At 42.2% G+C, this 20,244-nt stretch overlaps 1 protein-coding gene across 1 annotated transcript in view; it reads right to left on the bottom strand.

The window, feature by feature from the left end:
- The window catches only part of adgrd2 (adhesion G protein-coupled receptor D2), a 31,941-nt gene extending 14,565 nt beyond the window's left edge, over nt 1-17,376 (bottom strand). Inside the window, exons 1-17 of the mRNA XM_070903875.1 lie at nt 17,332-17,376; nt 16,964-17,021; nt 16,555-16,794; nt 15,836-16,465; nt 12,876-12,998; nt 11,300-11,394; nt 10,717-11,007; nt 8,516-8,627; nt 6,739-6,873; nt 6,259-6,367; nt 5,763-5,868; nt 5,605-5,660; nt 5,270-5,396; nt 5,042-5,145; nt 4,642-4,744; nt 3,338-3,491; nt 745-878 (exon numbers count right to left, since the gene is read on the bottom strand). Of these exons, the coding sequence (XP_070759976.1) occupies nt 745-878; nt 3,338-3,491; nt 4,642-4,744; nt 5,042-5,145; nt 5,270-5,396; nt 5,605-5,660; nt 5,763-5,868; nt 6,259-6,367; nt 6,739-6,873; nt 8,516-8,627; nt 10,717-11,007; nt 11,300-11,394; nt 12,876-12,998; nt 15,836-16,465; nt 16,555-16,794; nt 16,964-17,021; nt 17,332-17,376 (2,622 nt within the window). The remainder of the gene's footprint in view (nt 1-744; nt 879-3,337; nt 3,492-4,641; nt 4,745-5,041; nt 5,146-5,269; nt 5,397-5,604; nt 5,661-5,762; nt 5,869-6,258; nt 6,368-6,738; nt 6,874-8,515; nt 8,628-10,716; nt 11,008-11,299; nt 11,395-12,875; nt 12,999-15,835; nt 16,466-16,554; nt 16,795-16,963; nt 17,022-17,331) is intronic.
- Nucleotides 17,377-20,244: the final 2,868 nt, after the last annotated feature.

The following is a 20,244-nucleotide window of genomic DNA, read 5'->3' as shown; positions in this document are numbered from 1 at the left end:
GCCTCAAGCTCACATGTAGAGGAGGGAAGGTTTAACCTCCCCCCAGGCTGCGGGAAATCACATCACAGTGAACAGTGTTTAGCTGATGTGCACTACTTCATTGCTTTCATTGCTCCTGGCCTGTCTGAGATGGAAAAAATAGAATATAGAAGGGACATTTAGGAGCTCAATCTTCATCTGGAAGCTTGCTTCTATGATCCTCTGGGTAGTTCAGGATTTTGGGGGGAGGTTCAGGGATTAGGGCTAGCTATCAGTCTCCTTCTTCTTCTCTGCCTTTTGCTAGTGGGTTAGGGCAAGAATGCAGTTGAGGCGTGTCCTCGTGTCCGTGCTAGATGCAAACACAAAGTGGGCCTCGTTCATCAAAACATTGCTCCACAGTGCCACTACTGGTCAGAAACTCCACGGGGTACCTTTAAATTACACCTCAAGGTGAAAATATCAAACGTTGCCTTGGGCTGTAACACAGGGAACAAGCTGTCACTGTATACATTTGATAGGGATTATTAAAAACATTTGTATTATTATTGTCCCGTCTCTTTCCCCTTCCTCCTTTAAACTTTTAAAAACAAGATAATTTAAAATATTTTAATAGTTGTTACAATGTAGTGAGTATGGTTTTTCTCAAAAGGTCCCACTAATAAACATGATTGCATGACCCACAAAGGCATCAGTTACAAAATGAACGTGTGGAAGCACAGGAGGCAGGTGAGCATGCACGCACGCACACAGAGTGAGATCACATACCGCCAAGACGAATATAACAGGTCCCACAAAGGCCCAGATCGTGTCAGTCTTCACATTGAGCCAGCAGTGATGATCTGCCTTGTACTTGTCCACTGATACCGCCAATGTTACACCAACTATTAGAACAGGTAGTCCTGAAAAACAGTTTGATAAAATGAAAATGGACGGTGGCGTTGTGGCAACAAAAGAGGCAGCAGGTTTAAAGACATATTTATGGAACGGTGACTGCGGCAGACTCTATTTAGTCTGTTCGGTTCTCTTAGTCTATTTAGTCTGAAGGGGAACGTTCAGAGAGCCGAGAGGAACACCTGAACATTGAGGGTTTTGTGGCTGCTTGTTCACACACTGTTCTCAGCTCATTCATGCGACACAACACACACTCACAGATGGACCTGGGAATATGAACAATCGCAGCTGCAGGATGTTTTTTGTTTCTCTTTAAACTGGGTTAAGGTTAACATCTCTAACAACAATAACATCTCATCACATCATATAATGCTTGTTTAAGCACTGATATTAAGTTAACATCACTAAAATCGTCATTAGATTGGAAGTCTGGAAGTGTAAAAGCCTAAAGCCCAACTAGCAGCCCCTAGAAGCTGCAAAACATTCATTACACTCCCCAGTGTGAAAGAGCAAAGAGGCCCTGGGGTGGCATTAGAAGACAGGCCAGGGGTCACTAAACCCATGGATGTATGAGAGTGCTCAGCAAATCTCATGACAATCTCCCATCGGTGCAGGTGGAAAGGGTTCATCTTCTGGGGAGCATAAATGTGCGAGTACAAAATGTGGCCTGATTGTAGGTTTGTAGAAAAGGTAATGGGGTCAACACATCAGTCCTCTGGGGACTATTAATAGCCATAGCATGTTTTACAGAAGTCCAAAATTTCTGCCAGTAAAGCCAAAGAGGGGAATAGTGAACGAGGAGCAGAAAAATGGTCTGAGCTTACAGAAGCAATGGCATACTGACATTGCCATTGATTGTGTATGCTGAAGCCGCATAGCACATGGCCCCTTTAAGCTTCATTTTCGTCTATTCACTTATATTCATTCATTTATCCTATTCAGTCGGTGGTTTGAGCCACAATCCATGCCTTTAAGTTTTAAACTATTTTAGTCTCAGCACTTTCTGAAAATATCGTCTTTTTAAATCGTCAGTTTCTTTCTTTGTAGTAAGAGTAGTTTTTCCAATTTACTCAATACGAGTAGCTGTTAATATCTTATATATATATAGATATTTATGTTATATATTTGGTTTCACTCCAGGCTCTGCATTGTTGCCGTTTAGCCTGGAGTTCTGTGAATGTACTTCAGACTAACATATCACCACTGCATGTTCAGCATGAAATCCAAATGTGTAATTAACTGGCAATTACAATTTACAGCACCTAAATATTCCAGTCCTCATATTTGATGTAATTGTGGCTGAATGTAGTAAATGGCTGCAGCATGTAAATCCTAAATACCTGTGCTGTCTATTAGTTCAGTTCCAAAAAATTGGGCCACATTTCACATTTTAGGTAAATAGTATACAATTTACATGATGTGGATGAAGGTAATCCCAGACGTTTCGTGTGACAGTGTCTTCTTGTTCTTCTCGGATCATTCGATTTCCCAGAAGGAATCAAGTCGCCCATGCAGCCACGTGAAGCCGCCTGCCCGCGCCCTCCCCACCCTGCTGTGTCCCCGCGTGAACTCTCCCTATCTGTCTGAGTGAGAGAGAGAGCGAGAGGGGGCAGCAACGTGTCCCGTTCCTCTAGCAGCCAAGCCAGGCAAAAGTGAATTCCACTCTCTGTACACGTTACAGACAGCTGAACACACACTGACTGTGAACGCGAACGCTCGGCGAGATTGTCTCCATTCAATCATTTATTACACTTTTTTTCCTCCCGACCTTCATCCCGATTTGATCATCTAAATAATGCACAAACAGTAAGAGAGGCAACAACTGTTAAGTGTCTGATTTTAGAGCAGCAAATAGCAAATAGGTGCATATTTGGGATTAAGTGTTGAATGTGACAGCCGCATTTTGTGATGCTGCATAAAGACACCAAATTTTGATGCAGCATGATGCCTCTTAAATAGATTCATGAATATATTTTACATTAAAGCAAATACGTGAGACCTTATCTTTTTGACATTAGAACATGGTCTAATCTGGTTTGATTACTGTATCTGATTATCAAGAGGCAACAAAATGTCTTTATTGAAACTACATCTTAATCTGGTAACCTGGGAAAATTGCTTGTAAACCACCATTAGTTATGTAATATATTGTGATAATGACACATATTTTAATATACTGTTACATCATGGGAGAGAATAGTTCAGGTCAGGTCAAGATCATGAGGTCAAATCAAAATCAGCGAGCCCTGCTGGTCTTGGCTTCACTGTGACATGATAGCACAAGAAGTTCTGAACCCCAACATTGCTCCCTAATTTCTGCTGCTGGACAAGGTGTCACATACAGTTCTGAATGTTGTCATTTTCAGGATTTATCTTTTTTTCTTTTTTTTTTAACCAAATCTACAGGCAAGCAGGCCATGAATGAAACTCCCACTAGACAAGCCACTGAAGGGAGATGAGACTTCACCCCAGCCAATGATGTAGTAGAGCTTCATCCGGCGGTCCTCGCTGATGTTGACGGACACGACTTTGCTCCAGAGCAGCAGGCCCTCCACCAGCATCCAGGAGAAGGAGGCCATGAAGAAGAGGTGGAGCAGTGCAGTCACCACGAAGCACGCTGCCTGCAGGGTTAGAAATATCCAAAGAACAACGGACAACAGGTCTGTGTGGGCTGGGCCGTAGTGTTAACCACATCCCTTGGATAAAAGTGTTTTTTACTATTCTTTGAGTCAGTGCTTCATCAGTAGTGGAGCAAAAATGTTTAACTTTGTCCCGAGATACCATATGGATATTTAGACTGAATAGAAAGTCAGAGGTTGGGAACTAGCGTTAATATTTCTTACGTACAAGTTCAATTTGTGCCCTAACGATGGCATCGGTGGAGGGACAGGTCCCCAAGAATTTCAGGGAATCTCTAACCAGCAGCTTTTGAGATACCTTGGTGAAGTGTTAGTTAAAAAGAAAAATGTAAATAACCTGTCCTGACCTGAGGGTGGCGCTCGAGGAAGCGCGAAAGGGTTCGAAATTAGCGTTAACATAGCATGAAATTAGAGTCCCTTTAAAAAGCCCTCGGGTGGCTATAGCTGTCTGTCCGTTGTCTGATCCAGAGAACGATATCCCTGCGACATGACACAGCTCACGTCAATCTAAGAACTCCAAAACAGTGGAAGAGTGCGGACCTTCAGCAAACCAGAATGCCCATTTTCTCAAGCAGATTGATTAGATTGGTATTGATTAGAGCAGCTTTAAAGTTTTCAGGGGCTTTAAGCCCAACACATGACGCCCCTCATTTCAAAGACATGATGCCAGTTCCCAGCAGAACAAATGGTGTTAGAAATATAATTCAACTCAGACACCTGTTGCTTTCAAAGTTGACATTCAACATACAGAAACTATCCTTCTAATCTGTGAACAGTGGGTGTATTAGTAGTGAGTATTGTATAATAACTCTCCAATCATGTCATTCCTTGCCACTGTCGCAGAGTTCTTGCTCATGGTGGGAACTGTTGGGTCTCTGTAATAATATTATAAAGAGTCGGTCTAGACCTGCTCTATTTGTAAAGTGTCATGACTTGTTGTGATTTGGCGCTCTATAAATAAAACTGAATTGAATTGAATCTGTGTTCTGTTGAGGCTCTACTGTGGCCAGTGGAATCTGACTGTCTACGGGCACGTTTTTATTCTGTGAAGAATGTAGATTTTTTTGGGGATCATTTTGTGAATACTCCATCCATCGTAACATTTCCAAATATGTCCTATGTGGAGTCTCACCTCATTGGCAGACGCCCAGTCACTGCACATCAACAGCAGCTCAGCGATGCCCAGGGCAACGATCAGGTTCTTATGGACGGTGGTACGGTCTGATTTAGGGACGCTGCACAGGTACACACACACACACACACACACACACACACACACACACACACACATCCATGCATGCAAACGAGCACAGCATTAAATATCTGAGTGAAGATCTCCCAGGAGTTCTCAGGATTTTTGAAAAATGTTTCACTGTGGTGCTGTTGACATATCGGCACAGCACAATGTTCTGTTTTTTCTCTCTCTCTCTCTCTCTCTCTTCTATTTATTGATGTGAATCCGGCAGGGTTTTATGAAATGCTTTTCACCCTCTGCGCTTTACAGAGTGCACTCTGCGATGTTCGTGACTCACCCCACGGCGATGAAGAGGATGAAGGTGAAGAGGAGGCCACACAGAGACACTCCACAGCCAATGAACGTCAACACCTGCAGAGCTTTTTCGTTCCCCGGGCTCCTCTGACACACACACACACACACACACATGCACAGACACACATAGCATGAGCTGTAAATAGCAGCACATACTGTAGATGAAAGCCTACACAAAATACACAGTTATAATTGGACAGAGGAATGTTACCTGGGCTTCATAAACCTGCAGCAGCAATGCAAAATTTGTGGTGTGGTTGCAGTAGCACACAGTGTATCCATATTGTTTGGACACTACTTCACAGCCTTTGGTATTCCACCACCCTCCAGCCTCCGGACTAGTTAGACACAAACAGCACATACTTGCATATCTACATACACGCAGGAATGCCAAGAATGAAAACATGCTCCTGTCTAAAAGTTTTTGCAGCATATTTATCACATTTTTTTCTTTTTGATAGAACAGTTAAGATAACGGTGGTATTATTGGAGGAATCTGAGACCTCCAAATTGCCAACCCTTTTCAAAATGTTGATTGGTACTTACGCGAGATCAAAATCCCAGAAGGCGCACACTGGATCATGCACAGTACCGGTGGGATTCTGTAAGAAATGTAGAATAGATATAACGTATTCAATTGAGCAAAAAATGGGGGGGATGTCAATAGAATCTCAAAGAGGGCAGTTTTGGGAGATTTCGCGAACCTGTACTTTGTGCCGGAGCTTGAAGCGAACGGCTGTGCTAACAGGCTGGTCGTCTGCCAGCACTGTGGTGGATATGACAGAAGAGCCCAGGACGGTGCCCAAATACCTGGTTATGAACACAAATTCATTCATTATAACAATGAACACAGAGAGCAAGCTACGAAGAATAAGTAAATAAGTAGTGCAAGTAGTATAAATTAGGAAGTCATTCTATGAAAATGCATTTCTAACATGTTAGCAATATGGCAGTTTTAAACCCAAGAAGCAGTAAAGAAAAGGCTGAGAGAACCTGAATTCACCACCCACCACTTGTCAGATGATAATAATTAGACAAAATACCATCAAATTCAAATCAATACTTTGGCAGACAAAACCACTTTTCAGCATGAAAATATTTTTAAAAGGTGACAGGAGTGGTGATGGTACAGTAGAAAGTGACACGGAAAGGAAACAAAAAGCGTCCATTGCCAGCTCCACTTGTGCCTGCGCGTTTTACCTCTGGCTGCCATCAGTGACGGTAGGAACCATGGTGATGTTCTCCTCAGGATTGAAAAGAGGCCGCAGGGAGCCGTACCACGTGTTGACCAACGTGAGCTTATGGAAGCCTGCGCATTCAACACAACAGCAAGATGACGCTTTCTTCAGCTTGCACCAGACATCCAAATAAAACAGTGCTAGGTGAAATGCAGCTCATTGAGGATCCCCTATTGTTCAAGATGAATAGTTGTTGCAAAACCCCAACACACCTCCATCTGCACTCCATTGCAAGACCTTGGGAGTGTAAGTAGGTGAATGCATGCTACGTATTCACAAGCCTGTCGTTAGTGCATCGTCCCCTACATTGAATTGCAAGACTTAGGTTAATAAAATGTGTCTCTCTTTGCAAACACTCTGCATTGTAATAGATAAGTCTGGATAAGTGATTGCTGTAAGTGCTGATGGAGGAAGACGATTGGCTATTGCAACATTTTCTCACCACTGTTATGGAGATCCTGTATCCTCTGACGTGGGACTGAAATACAGTCTAGGTTTGTGTGTTTCTCTGTCTCAGGCTCGCAGAAGCTGGACCCTCTGGATCCCTCCTGCAGCCTCTGCTGCTGCACCTCCAGTCCTGAAAAAGTTACAGCACCGTTCAATTTCACTGAATCTTAAGAGGCCATTTCCTTAGATAAATTATGTTTTATCATTAAGTCCGTTTTGACGGTGCAATATTCTTTTTTAAAGCTGATCATTGATATTGTATATCCTGATCAGTGAAAATAACTACAAAAAAAGGAACAATAAAATGTTTTTTTTTGGCTTCAAATTCGATGAAAGTGTCAGGTCATATTTACTTTAAAATGTATGTTTTCTCAACTTAATTTCATGTAACAACACAAGTTCGTCACTCCTGTTTTGGCTCCTTTTTCTCTCTGCGTCTCACCAGACGTATTTTTTTAATCTATCTATAAAAACAACAGTAAAGGTCTGAATTTCAGTCAAGATTGATGAACCCGAGCTGGAACGATGTTACCGTTGCGACTTTGGCATATTTCTGCTGGATTGTGCGAAGGCAGTATGCCTCCTTTGTTTTTATCTCAGGAGTCTACATCAGATAAGTACAATGCCAAGGTAAGGAAAAATGGAGGTTTTAGAAGTTCCATGGACAAATCTTAGCAATGCAAGTGGCAAATGATGTGGCGCTGTAAGTCGGATTTCTTTGTTTCGAAAGCTTGTCTTGTGGACGAAGCATAAGAACATTTTTCAATATAATTTAGTCCAACACAACACCACCAACTATTAGGGCTCAGAAATAAGAGATTAATCAGTTCTCTTTGATAATTAATCAATTCTCTTTGACAGAGTGTGAACAAAAACTGAAAATTGGAAGCTTCACAAATGCTGTTGTATGTGGAATGCATCACATTGTTCAGGTGTGTTTGATAAACTGAAACTCTGCGTGTGGAACAGGGTTATTCAGTTCAGATAGTCTGAGAATAAACTTTGTGACAAATAGGCTGTCTGTGCTCAGCCACAACCTTATAACTACAGAGTGTCTACAGTATAGACTGACAGTATATATATATATATATTCCCCAAAGGTTTTACACTGTCCCAGCACACATAAGTGTTAAAGCTTCCTGTGAATAGCTGTAGAGGGCTTTCAAGTAACATGATTTGCCCTTTGGTGGTCATGCAGGCAGGTCCACAGTTCCTGGTTGAAAGTGCATCTTGAGCTCAGCTGAGATATTATGGATAGCTAGTGTCTAGAAATGAATTCGTCTGGGAGCTGATCATCAGCGTCCATGAAACATCTGATTTGATCTGGTGTTAAGGTAATGTCTGATCTGGCCAACCGCGATTATGATTGTTACGTGAAGCTGATGCAAAATGCAGAGCAGACAGCAGAAATGGTTTTATCATCCATCATTTGTCATTTTTTAAAACTGCTATCTGATTAAGTCAAAAGCCCCTTTCTGTCTACTTTTAGTATGATTGCTTGGCTGTTCTGTTGCTGTGTGATCATTTTGTTGCCATTGTTGAATGGACCTTATCTTCTTAAAGGTCAACTGTTACATCATTTGGCATTTTTTACCAGTACAGCCAGTTTCCTAAAGGACCTTCACGATGGACCCGGACCTAACTCCAATGTGTCAACCCCTTTGTATCAAAATTCCTCTGTTCTATTTGTTTCATACGTTTTAATATGTCAGTGCGAGAGAGTGTGTGTGTGTGTGTGTGTGTGTGTGTGTGTGTGTATGTGTGTGACTCACTGATGTTTGGGCTGTGAATGGTCAGGTGATCGGTCTCTGCCATCAAGCGAGGGCTCAGGCTGGTCACCATCCAGTCAATGCTCTTGACCACATCCATGGGGCCGTTCACCACCTAAGAACACACGGAGCACCAGCATCTCAGCAGCAGCAACACTCGCCAGCTCTGCCCCTGCATCTCAAAAAGCACCTCCTTAGCTGCACACAATAGGAAAATGCTTTTGAGTCTTCCCTCTGTTTGGCTAAAGAGGGCACACACAGGTGAATAGATTGGCCTAGAATGCAGGGTACAATCTTGGATTGTGCCATTGTCTGTTTTGAACCCTCCCCTCATTCTGAATTCAATATGCCCATCTAAGAGCTGAGCCTTGGAGACGGGCGCTGAGAGCGGAGCGAGGGAGGTTTCGTGGATGAGCACAGCCACAGTTTTCACAGAGTGCTGCTCATCCATTGAGTCTGGGCTGAGGTGGCCTTGGAGCACTGAGAGGCCTGGGGGGGGGGGGGGGGGGGGGGGGCAAGCACCGAGAGAAACACAACACTTGTCATAAGGCAAGCTCATCAAGTTGAACATCGTCTACAGAGGCAGAAGTGACAAAATACAATAAAATCGTGCTCTTGGTCTTACTGTTGGTAGTAGAGTTTGGAGAGAACGCAATGTACCAACGGAAATCTGTTTTTCAAGACGTATGGAGGCTGCTTTAGCATTTTCCAGCTCTGTTGTACTATTCTTGAGGTAACTTCATCGTTCCACCTCTTATAATAGTGTATCTATAGAAGCATACTGCCCCCTAGTGCGTCAGGGCTGAAAAAGCATCTATCTATTCTAACAAATCATAACAGCACAACATTTAAAAAAAATGAAACTATAAAAATATGTGTGTGTTCTGAGTGTTGTTGGGAGATATTGACATGCAATCCGGTGCAGCTACAACGGGGGCCCACGGGTGCTGCCATGGTGGTATGAGCTCAACTTAACCCTTAAACTTTGTCCCTTCATCCTCTATGGTCATTTTTATCACTATGGATGTAATATATTTTTGGCCAGAAGAAGGATTTTGGTGGCGCTGTTTCCCCCCTTTTGGATAAAAGTAAGAAACTTTTGAGTGCACAGAGTACAGAGCACGAGAGAAATGTGACTTAGCAATTGTAAAAAGAAACCAACGGAATTTATACATCGAGTGCAGTTTACTCAGCCTGTGAAAACAGCTGTATAATGTCTTCTGTGGCTCCGGAGGACTTTTCTAAAGTCGGAGAAAATAACCCCGGTGATGTTACCTTGGCTTGGGAATACTGAATATTTTCAGCAGAAAGCCTGTGTTAGAGTTTGAAAGACATTAGAAAGGCATTTACTGGGTAGGGTAGGTATTGAGTTGCGCCATTTTCATTTTTTGCAAGATTCATTACAAAAGAGAACAGAGCATGTATTTTAGAAATATGCTTCAGTAGGCTTTATTTTCTCAAATGAATGGTGAACACCTGATGTGGCCTGAATGCAGCCTAAAATCTTGGCCTGTTGCTGCTTCAATTCTTGACAATTCTTTTTTTTTATTCTTTTAATCGGCCTCTTGTAAGTCCAACAACGGCACGAAAGTGCAACATCAAATTGCTTGAGTGCCTCTTTCACAAAACACTTTTGTCAGGTAACAATGTTTTATCTCTGAATACACAAATATATTGTTACTTGACAAATATATATATATACACAAAAAAAGCTTCGAAAAAAGATGTCAAAAAGTATCAGTGCCTTACAGAAAATATGAAATAAAACAGGTTTGCATTGCCTAGATGGCAGTGAATTTCAGCTGTATCCAAAGAGTTATGAAAGGTTGTTTTTTTTAATAAGTCAATAACTTCATTTCATTTTCTTTCAATTTCAAAATCTATTCCTTTATAGAGTTTTACATTACGTTTAACAGTGTTTGAGCAGGAGACCCTTTAATGCAATGGCTAGGTCAAGGCCGGGAAACTATATTCTGCTATATGCCTGTATTAGTCTGTTCTAATAAAAAATAACAAATATTCCCTACATTTTCAAAATGTATTTCCTCTCTGAATCTATGATATTCCATGTCAGATGTCAAATGCAATGCACAAACCGCGCAGATTCGTGGACTCTACATGCACCTACAGTTAGGAGCCACATATGCATCAGGGCCTAAAGATGAAAAAAGGGAGGATATGCAGTGCTTCTGTAGATGTGCCACCTCTTTGATGGCCTGCCACTTCAGGGCGTTGTCTTCGCTGATGACGCTGTCGGCCACACTAATGAAGTGCTGGCCAAACTCCTGGAGGTCGCCCTGGCTGCGGTTGGTGGTGTCGGCGAGCGGCAGCGCGGGGACGTCAGCAGCCAGTGACAGCAGCTGGATGAGGGACACCATGTCCGCTGGCTGCAGTCCCTCCTGCTGGATGTCCTCCAGGGCCTGGACAGAGACGTCCAGCAGGGCAGACGCCTGGGCCAGGCTGTCCAGCCCTGACGGCTGCTGCCCGAGCACTGCCTGGAAGTGGACACAGAGACGTTGGGTTCAACAGAGCTATTCTTTTCCTCTTTGTATATCAATTCCCAAACCCCCATGAAAATACACATCAGACTTACAACTGAATTCTTTATCAATGCAGACTGATGTAACCAAAAATAAATCAATCAATAAATAATTGAATGTCCCACACCTTAAAAGAAATATGTTGGGTGCGGCAGCATTTGACAGCATTAAGCAAGTAGTGAAATCTTTCACGAAGTGGGAAAAGAAAGGGAAAATTATGCTGAATGAAGATGTGCGGGTTGTCTACCTGGGTTTTGTTGGAAAGCTTCATCAGGTGGTTCATAAAGGCAGTGGGCTGGGAGTTCTGAGAGTCGCTCATCTGCTTCATCTTCAGGTAACGCTCTGTGCCAAGAAAAAAAAAAAACGCAACGGCAGATGCGGATGATGTAAAGGTAGAATGTTCTGCTCATCCTTCAGCTGGAGGAGTTCAACCCCGGCCCGCTGAAGCATCCTGGAATAAAACACTGAACTCCCAGCAGAAACTGATCTCTGACCCCGACATGTGGGGGGGGGGTTCTCTCACTTCAGGCTCAGATATTATGATTTAGTCAGTCAGCAGCCAAATGTTTTATACATTTGTAGTCTTAATCTTACCAGTCAGTCTCGTAATCACTGACAGTAGCCACTCAAGGTCACAGGCCAACACTATACCCCCAAATGAAATGACATTTTAAATGCTTTGCATCAGGTCAGTGGCGGAAGAAGAATTCAAATAATTTACTTTACAAGAAAACGTTTTAAGTTTTAGTATGCTATTGTGCCGATTAAGCCTATTGTGTTCCAACAAGATTATACAGTGAAGAAACAGCCGTGTCACTGAATCTGCTATTAAGTCAATGTTATTTCTTATTTGGCAAGGGGTAAAAGCAGGACTGTAGCTAATATTGAGCACCAAAGGTGTGTGTATATATGTATGTAATGATGATAAAAACTGGTTATTAAAAAATGCTATGCAAACCTCTGTTTCGGCACTAGCTTTTTAGATAGATATTGTCTTATTTGTGTGTTAACTACAAAGACCACCATATTCTACTTTTTATCTTGACCAATGTTCAATTCTAGCGTCTTTTTAGAAGAATGTAAATAAAACTTTACCCAGCTGTCTGCAGTCCGTATTCCCTTACAGCCCCAACAGCCTTCACCAAAAAGGTAGGTTAGCCTGTGTGCAGCCTGAGAGGCAAAACCCAGGGCAAAATGAATTTTGGTTTTGTTCATTGCTTTTAATGCGCAGCATAAATGAAGGTGACAGTAAGAGACCCTGAGGTCACGCCCTCTGTATTCTTTCTGGAAACTTCAGTGTTTTGGAGACCTTGGAGGAGTATGCATTCTACAATTGAAACTTACAACTTGTGGGTGTCTCACTATTTCCTAGTTATATGTACATATTTATTACATATATTTATCTTTGAATACTTTTAGGTTCACAAAAAAAAATATGAAAAAGAAAGGATCCAGTATTTCAGCACCAGAATTACATTCTTGCCAGCGTGGAGAAGGCTTTCAAACAACACTTCGACCTTCATCCAAGAGGGAAAAATACAGAAAATATTGAACAGCTAACCAAATGAATAGAATATGAAACATCTACGGTAAACACTTTACCTTGGTAGCTACTTAATTTGACAGACTTTGAGTTTAGGATTGCATTTGGGGTATCACTTCTGTCACTTCATGCAGGCTACACCATAATGTATTTACCTTGGAGTCAATATATTCAGTCACCATTGCCGCTCATATTCTATCAATAATATTAACAATTAGTGGACAAAGCCTGAAAAAAGCCCTGACAACCCCAGTTCTTGTGGACAGTATATGAAGCTCACCTCTGCTGCTCCTGCAGATGAACGGCAGGGGGTCGGAGCAGTCACTCAGGTCGAACAGTGGGAGCCGGTCTGACCAGCCCTGCAGCGTCCTGCAGCCCTGCAGCTCCATCTGCTGGTGCACTGCTGCTCACACATTCATGAGATCACACAAGCACACGGTGACGCACAACAAGACAAGTTGTATGAAGTGTCAGAATGTCTCCACTAGAGGAAAAAATGTGAACAATGGATGAAGGTAAACTTGAGATTTGGTTCAAAAGGCACTCAGGAACGTCAAGAGGTCATTACGGTGTCGACGGCACATGAAAGAATTGTTAGTTAATCATGAATACACACATATCATGATAAATAGAAAAACAAAAGTAAAATCTGGAATTAAGCTTGAATTGACTGCATGGATCTTGTAAGAGGAAAAGAAAGTCAGACAGTGGGGGAGTTACTGCTCACCACAGCATGGAGCTCTGTTCTTCCCCAAGCTGCCCCCACACTGCTGGAGCTGTGGGAATCCCCTCCATCCATCCCTCCCTCCCTTCCTCCTTGCTTCTCTGTCTCACTTCCACTCCCCTTCACTCTGCCCGCTCAGTCGTCCTAATGTGTTTCTAGAGGTGTCCCTGTCCTGTGTTGGAATGTTAGTAAGTACATTTACTCAAATACAACATTGAGGTACTTGTGCTTTACTTGAGTATTTCCATTTTATGCTGCTTTCTGCTCCACTACGTTGATTTAATAGCTTCAGTTACAAGTTACTTTGATCATTAATGTAAAATATAAATCAAGTCATACATTATGATATATTATGATAGGTTAAGCTACCCAGCAGTGTATAAAGTAATTAACATGAGGCCCACCTTAACCAGCTGCAAGATTAAAGTGACGTAGACGTTAATGACACACTAATTATAATCCAGCAATATACATACATTATTCTGCATAATGAGTACTTTTACTTTTGGTACTTCATATATTTTGATGCTAGGACACTTTTACTTAAATAAGAGTTTGAATGCAGAACTTTATTTCTTTTTTTTTTACAGTTACAAGTAAAAGATCTGAATACTACCATATACGACCACTGTCCCTATCTCAGACTGTTCAGTCTCACACTGTCCGGCTTTACAGGCCTCTTTAAGGGAGGAATTCATCCTGAATTACTCCAAAAACTCACGCAAACTCTTGTTTAATAGACAGTTTTGGTAAAGTAACACTTCCCCATGTTAAAGATTTCGGTGGAATTCAAATTGCTTTCTTGATATATTGGATAAGCATGGTGCAAAGACACAGTATGAGCGTCATTCAAGACTGCAATTAAAAAAGTATTCCAACAATTCCATAAAGTTGGGAGACTCACCAGAGACTGATTAAAAAAACAGAAAGGTCAAGGCAGCAGAGTTCTCCTGACTTTTAGTCCCTGTCTTATATTGCCCATAATGCAATTAGATACTGTCTTTTCTCAGACTTGACAAAGGTCCTCCAGAGCCACAGAAGACATTATTTGTCTGTTTACACAGGCCCTAGGACTCCCCTTGACACCCTTTAGCTGATTTGGATTATGTTGTTTCAAGCCAGATGCAATGAAGTTGTCTTAAAAGGTGACAAAAGTCTTGTTCAGATGTCTTGGTGCGGATACATAGCTCCATCAGAGTCTGAATATTGGAATATGATAGAATGAATTTCATTTTCACCTGACCTTTTTGCAGTTTTCCCATCATTTCTATCAGTCATGGCCACATTGCACAAAGAAATGACTGGGGAAGGATGTAGGCCCATGACATTGCTACAAAGTCAAACGGGGCACGAAACACGAGGAGTCAGACGATCAGACAGGTTGGAAACAAACCAAACAGTTCATCCAGATTATATTGGAGGTAAAACTGAGAGTGAGCTCACCAGAAATGCCTGTAAATATTCCTTCATTGCACAGGAAAACTGTCTGCATGCACAGCTATGGTAAGCACCTGAGGCCAAAGTTTAACCAGGAAGTCAGCCTGTAAACAGTTCGTGTATAATTGTCTTTGTTGTCTCTTAATAATAATTTTCACCAATCCAGTTTTTTTTCTAAGACCTGCTCCTGTTTCTTGCCCTTTCAGACCCAGATCTCAGCAATTAATGTGGTGAGTACAACGATACTATACGATACCTACTTCAAACCCAAATCAAATCAGTGTACGAGTAATACTCCCAACATCATTTCTTTCAGCAAATAATATACTGATTTGTCAAGCTTTGTCCTACAAAGGTTTGGCCGTCAGAGGGCTGAAGACTACAAGGCTTAACTTGTTCCATTCCAAATGAGTCAATACTCAGACCAACAATAGCCCTACGTGAAAAAAGACAGCCCCTTCATTCTTTTGAATGAGGCCACAATGATGACATAGCCTGGGTTCCATCGCAATGCTTCGGCAAAAAAAAAAATCTCAGTGCTGGCTGGCCAAAAAGTTTAACCTGGCTCTACTTTAAAGGCATTGCAAATGCCATCTGGCAAGACACTGTATGAAATGAAATACGTGCAAGCGACATTTCTCATAGATAACTTTGTAAAATCAGCCATGCATCTCTACCATTTGTCTGGCAGTCGTTGCGAAAAGATAAACTTATGGACATCATGATAATTTGCTAGAGTTGTCAAATCCTGATTCATAATATTATAAACCACTATGCCGTGTTTTGGCGTCTGATAAGCCTTTAAACCTATGGATCTGTTACTCAAACCGGACCTCTTGGATTGTATTTTAGTGTCTCACCGGTACCTGAAACATGGCCCCACCGACACAGCCACTTTTTTTATTTTTTAACCTAGGCTTGCTCACTTATAGGAGGCCCCTCACCTACAGAGTTGTATCTTCTAGATTCAGGCACAGGAAGATTTAATATAATAGAGGCATTTGGTGGACCCTTTGGAAAGGATCACCAACGATGAAATGATGACTTTGGGACTCAGCATATACAAAAAGTGATCTTACCTGGGCAAAACAGAAGGACTTGCACCTCTTTGACCACTGGGTGGCTGCTTAGGTGGTCAAGGTTCCAACTGAAAATTACTTCCTGGGTCATGGGTGAGCATGCGTTGAGGGCAAGGACATGCCTTGTTTCCAGAGACATATTCCAAACATTTAGGTCAGTGATATTTCCAAAAAAAGGCTCTGTGAAATTCCCTCCAAATGAATCCTGGTCCTGACCCAGAATGAGTATCCCATCCCCGTAGATATCCCTGGAAATGTCTGTGCCTGAGCCCATGTCCTTCCTGTCCCCATCCACATAGATTGCCCAGTGGTTGCTGCTCTGGCACCACGTGACACAGATGTGATGCCAAGCTCTGTCGTTGGGGAATGATGCCTTGTATGGAAGGTGCTTCCCATGGATGATGAGCGCCAGGAGGATGCGTCCCTGCATGTCCACTTGGCCTCTTAGCTGGAACTCATTGGTAAAGACAGGTGCAGCGTAGGAGAAGATGGTGGACACTTCATTCCACTCTGGGTTCCACTGAACACGAACACACACACTGACGGATGACAGGGCCGGAAAGGACACGTTGACACGAGCAAAGCCCTCGCGGGATTCCTTTGGGAAGTTTAGAGCTGAGAAGGGTAAATCTAAACAAGAGCAGAAGAAGAAGTAATTGATCAAATTGTACGTATTGATTTCTTTACTTACTGATTGTAGGTTTGCTGATTTCACTCACATTGTTTGGAGAGGGCCACAGGCTGGGAAGCTGTTTTGCTGGGATCCCTGACCCAGATAGGTGAGCGAAGTCCAGTCTGCTGAAGCAGCTCCAAGGCTCCTTCCCGGTCCTCTGACTCATCCAGGGTGGCAAGTGAGCTGAACTGGCCTCTGCAGAAGCTGTCGGCCCTGGAGAAGGCCAGCGAGTCATTGACTAGCTGGAAGGCCCAGTGAGAAGTTAGATGGACCAGCCTGGATTGTCCTGGGGAGGCAGACACAGAAAACAACCACGACAAAAGCATAAATGAAAACTAGTGAGGCATCAATCAAATACATATTTAATGTTTTTTTGATTGATCGAGTGGACATATAATAGAAGTCAGTGCCACGAATTTAAACTGCTGGCCACTAAAAGTGATTAATAGTCTCACCATGTGAGTCCCCCACTCTGTCTGGCCCAGCGTGAGTCGGCTCACACTCACATACCACCTACAGGAGAAAAAGTCAAGTTTATGCTATTATTTAAACAGTTGCTGGGCAGCATTTGCCTGCACATTTCATATTAAGCAGCATCCAAAAGCTGCAGTTTATCTGCCATTTGACAATAAATGGGTAATGTGTTTTTGAGAACACTTATCAGTGTTGAGGAATTCCAGGTATCAAAATATTCCAAAGTTGATGCACTGAGTAGCATTTAAAAAAAAAAAAAAAATCTTAATACAAGTTAAAATGAAACACAGAAAAAGGGTTTGCATGGCTCTTGTTATATTATGTAGTGTAGAATTGAGAAGGTTATTACCACAAACGAGAAGAGTATGAGTCCAGTATGCAGGGCACCAGTCATCTCTAAGGCAGTGTAGTCTCCAAGTGAAATAAACCAGCTTACCTAGAAAATAATATTACCGCTGGATCCAGATGTACTTTGGAAAAAATGTCTGTATCTCTTTCAAGTCCCAGAGTAAATACAAAACCTTATTGATTATGGGTATTTAAGCCAATAATATCTCAAATGTAGCTTTGAGTATTGCATGACAAGCCAAGCCACAAACATTTTAGTGCATCTCTTTTCAACAGGTAGTTTTCACAAATTATGGAGTGTATGTCCTAGTTCATTGTTGCACTCTCAGCTGTAGAATCTCCATTTTCCTCCAAAGCAGCAGAAAGTCTGTGAACAAACTCCATGTGTGGTTTTTTAAAACCCAAATCTGGTCCAGACTCCTCATCCAGTGCCTCGGCTTCAATATCCAGCATATCCAGCAGAGTTTCTGGTCTCCTGACTGGGAGAGAGCCAGCAATCCCAGTGTGTCTGTCCAAGAGTCCCAGTCTGTCTCCTGCCTCCTGCCTCCCTTCAGACCCCCCACTCCTCCCTCCCTCCCGCCTTAGTGCCATCTGCCTTTGTCATGCAAATGCAGTCATTTTTTTAAAAGAACCCTACTTACGCAAGCAGTGTCAGGCATTTGGCACAGGGAGTTCATCAAGAGCAGCAGGGTGGCAGACATTTTTACCACATAGCCCTTCTTTATGCCTTCTGGACTCTCTAAAGTTAACTGGAACATCTGTTTTATTACTGTTCTTCATAGTCAATAAAAGATTAGTACTACTCATGTAATCAGTGTACAGTAAACCGTAAAGTTTGGTCTGTTTGGATGGCTTTCATTTGGTGGTTTTGTGCAACATGCTTGAAAAGCTTTTGTATGCCCATTGACATCAAATGCATCTGTATTTACAATACATATTCCAAATGCTTTCCACAGGCATTTGCAGATTAACAGATTGATGACTGAGTAATTTTATGGGTCACAGATTTAAACATTGGATCCCAAAACCTAGACTTGGGCAAAAGAGGAAGAAGCTAAGGTGGGACAAGCAAGTAGCAAACACCATGGCTGACTGAAATACACTGAGGACGAATCACTGAGGACGAATCACTCATTCATGACTTTCTATCCCCGGCATACATATCATTACTCTCATGAACAATATGACTTGTTTGGTAGATTTGTCATAATGAGATGGTTTGATTTGTTAAAGTAAAACTTCAGTGTATTTGTACTTGGGTCTTATTTTTGTGTGTGTGTGTGTGTGTGTGTGTGTGGGGGGGGGGGGGGGGGTTAGGGTTAGGGGTTCGTGGCATTAACCTTCCCAGACCTTCCCAGAGTGTCATTTTTTCTTTTTTACAATTCAATTTTACCCTTCACCTTCATTTACTCATCAATATAAGACCGTTAGCTTGTTCACAACCTCTCTGATGGTCCTTCTGACCTCTTGTTGATGTCGCCGTGTAGAACTCAGAAGAACGCAGTTAATTTGGTGAGTACGTTATCACAACCGGAATAATTCTTTAACACGAACAGCTTGCCTAGTGTGGCTGTACACACACCTGTCTAGACAGACTCACACACAGACACCGATGTACTTGAGAGTAAGAGTAAAACCTTAACATCCCTAATGTCCAAAATCCTGTCAGACAAAGCCAGCCATTAGTATTCCACCTAGGTATCCACTCTCAGTGTGAAAAACTGGACAAGAGCCCACAGGAACAAAGGCTCCTCCAGACTGAGACTCCTGGACGTCGCTCTCCCCCGTGCCCTCCTCTCTTGTCGGCTATTCATCTAACTGAACAACAACTTTCTCCTTCAATCACGCTGGGGCTTAGACGTTGCTGTGAAAACCCAAGCATTCACTTGTCAGTGTTTGCACTGAGGAGAAATGGGTAGGGAACAACAGATCCGGAAAGGTTTCTAGAAGGTACAATCAGGGATTTATGTTTTTTTGTGTCAGCTATGGATGAAGAATAAATATTTCAAGTTACGATTTCTTAGCTCAGTGTAACTCAAATAAAATGTCTTTGCCTTCCTGTGTTGCCTATGACTTAAAGGGTCAAATCACCCAAGCTACAAGAAACATATTTTCTCACCTCTCATATAGTTTGTTTATAGATTTTATTTTTCAAGGTTTTGAGATATTTGTCCAAGAATGTCCAGTAGATTGGTGATTGTGTAAACATAATCACCAACAGTGATGGGATTTGTTATACTTGGAGTAACAATTCTCAATTATAAATTCAGCCTTTAAATTAGGCTTCTGCAACTGATACAGGTTCTTAATAGCTAATACATATAGGCTACTGAGACTTTTTTTGAATGAAACCGCCAAAAGCTTCCGCATTAGATCGGCATATGAGGGTTTTTATGCTCTGTCACCTCTATTGTTAAGGTTAAAACTACTTAAGGTTTTAGAGAATTTGCAGTCATGGTTAAAAGCAATCAACCTCGACTGTTGGTAGAAGACGTGATGCGAGCAGCACGCCCTAAAAGCCACCATGGCCCACTCAGAGGTTTTGTGGCCCTATGAGAACATGATGCTACTCGCCCCTTTGCTTCTGAGAGATTATTCACAGGGCCACAAGAGGTCGCTTGTCAGGCAAACGTTATAGACCTTTTTGTTAAAGAGTAAAATGATGCACATTTCCACCATTGTCTTCCTGCAACAACTCACCTCTCGCGAGATTTCAGAGCAAGAGTTTTCCTCCAGTGAGTCTTCTGTCTCTGGTTAAACGAAAAGGATCTTACTCTTACTTAAAGGTATCTATCTCTGTAGGGATCCGTTCCATAATGTTGTCAGACACTTCTGAGCCTGTCACTGGCGAAAACAAGCATTTTAGGTGGACGTACTTATCACGGGTGCAGTTGCCACCTATGTATGGTTTTTG

The sequence above is a fragment of the Enoplosus armatus genome, chromosome 4, assembly GCF_043641665.1.
Source record: "Enoplosus armatus isolate fEnoArm2 chromosome 4, fEnoArm2.hap1, whole genome shotgun sequence".
Lineage (NCBI taxonomy): Eukaryota > Metazoa > Chordata > Actinopteri > Centrarchiformes > Enoplosidae > Enoplosus > Enoplosus armatus.
Note: the sequence above shows the minus strand (reverse complement) of the source record. Positions and strands in the feature narration are given on the sequence as shown.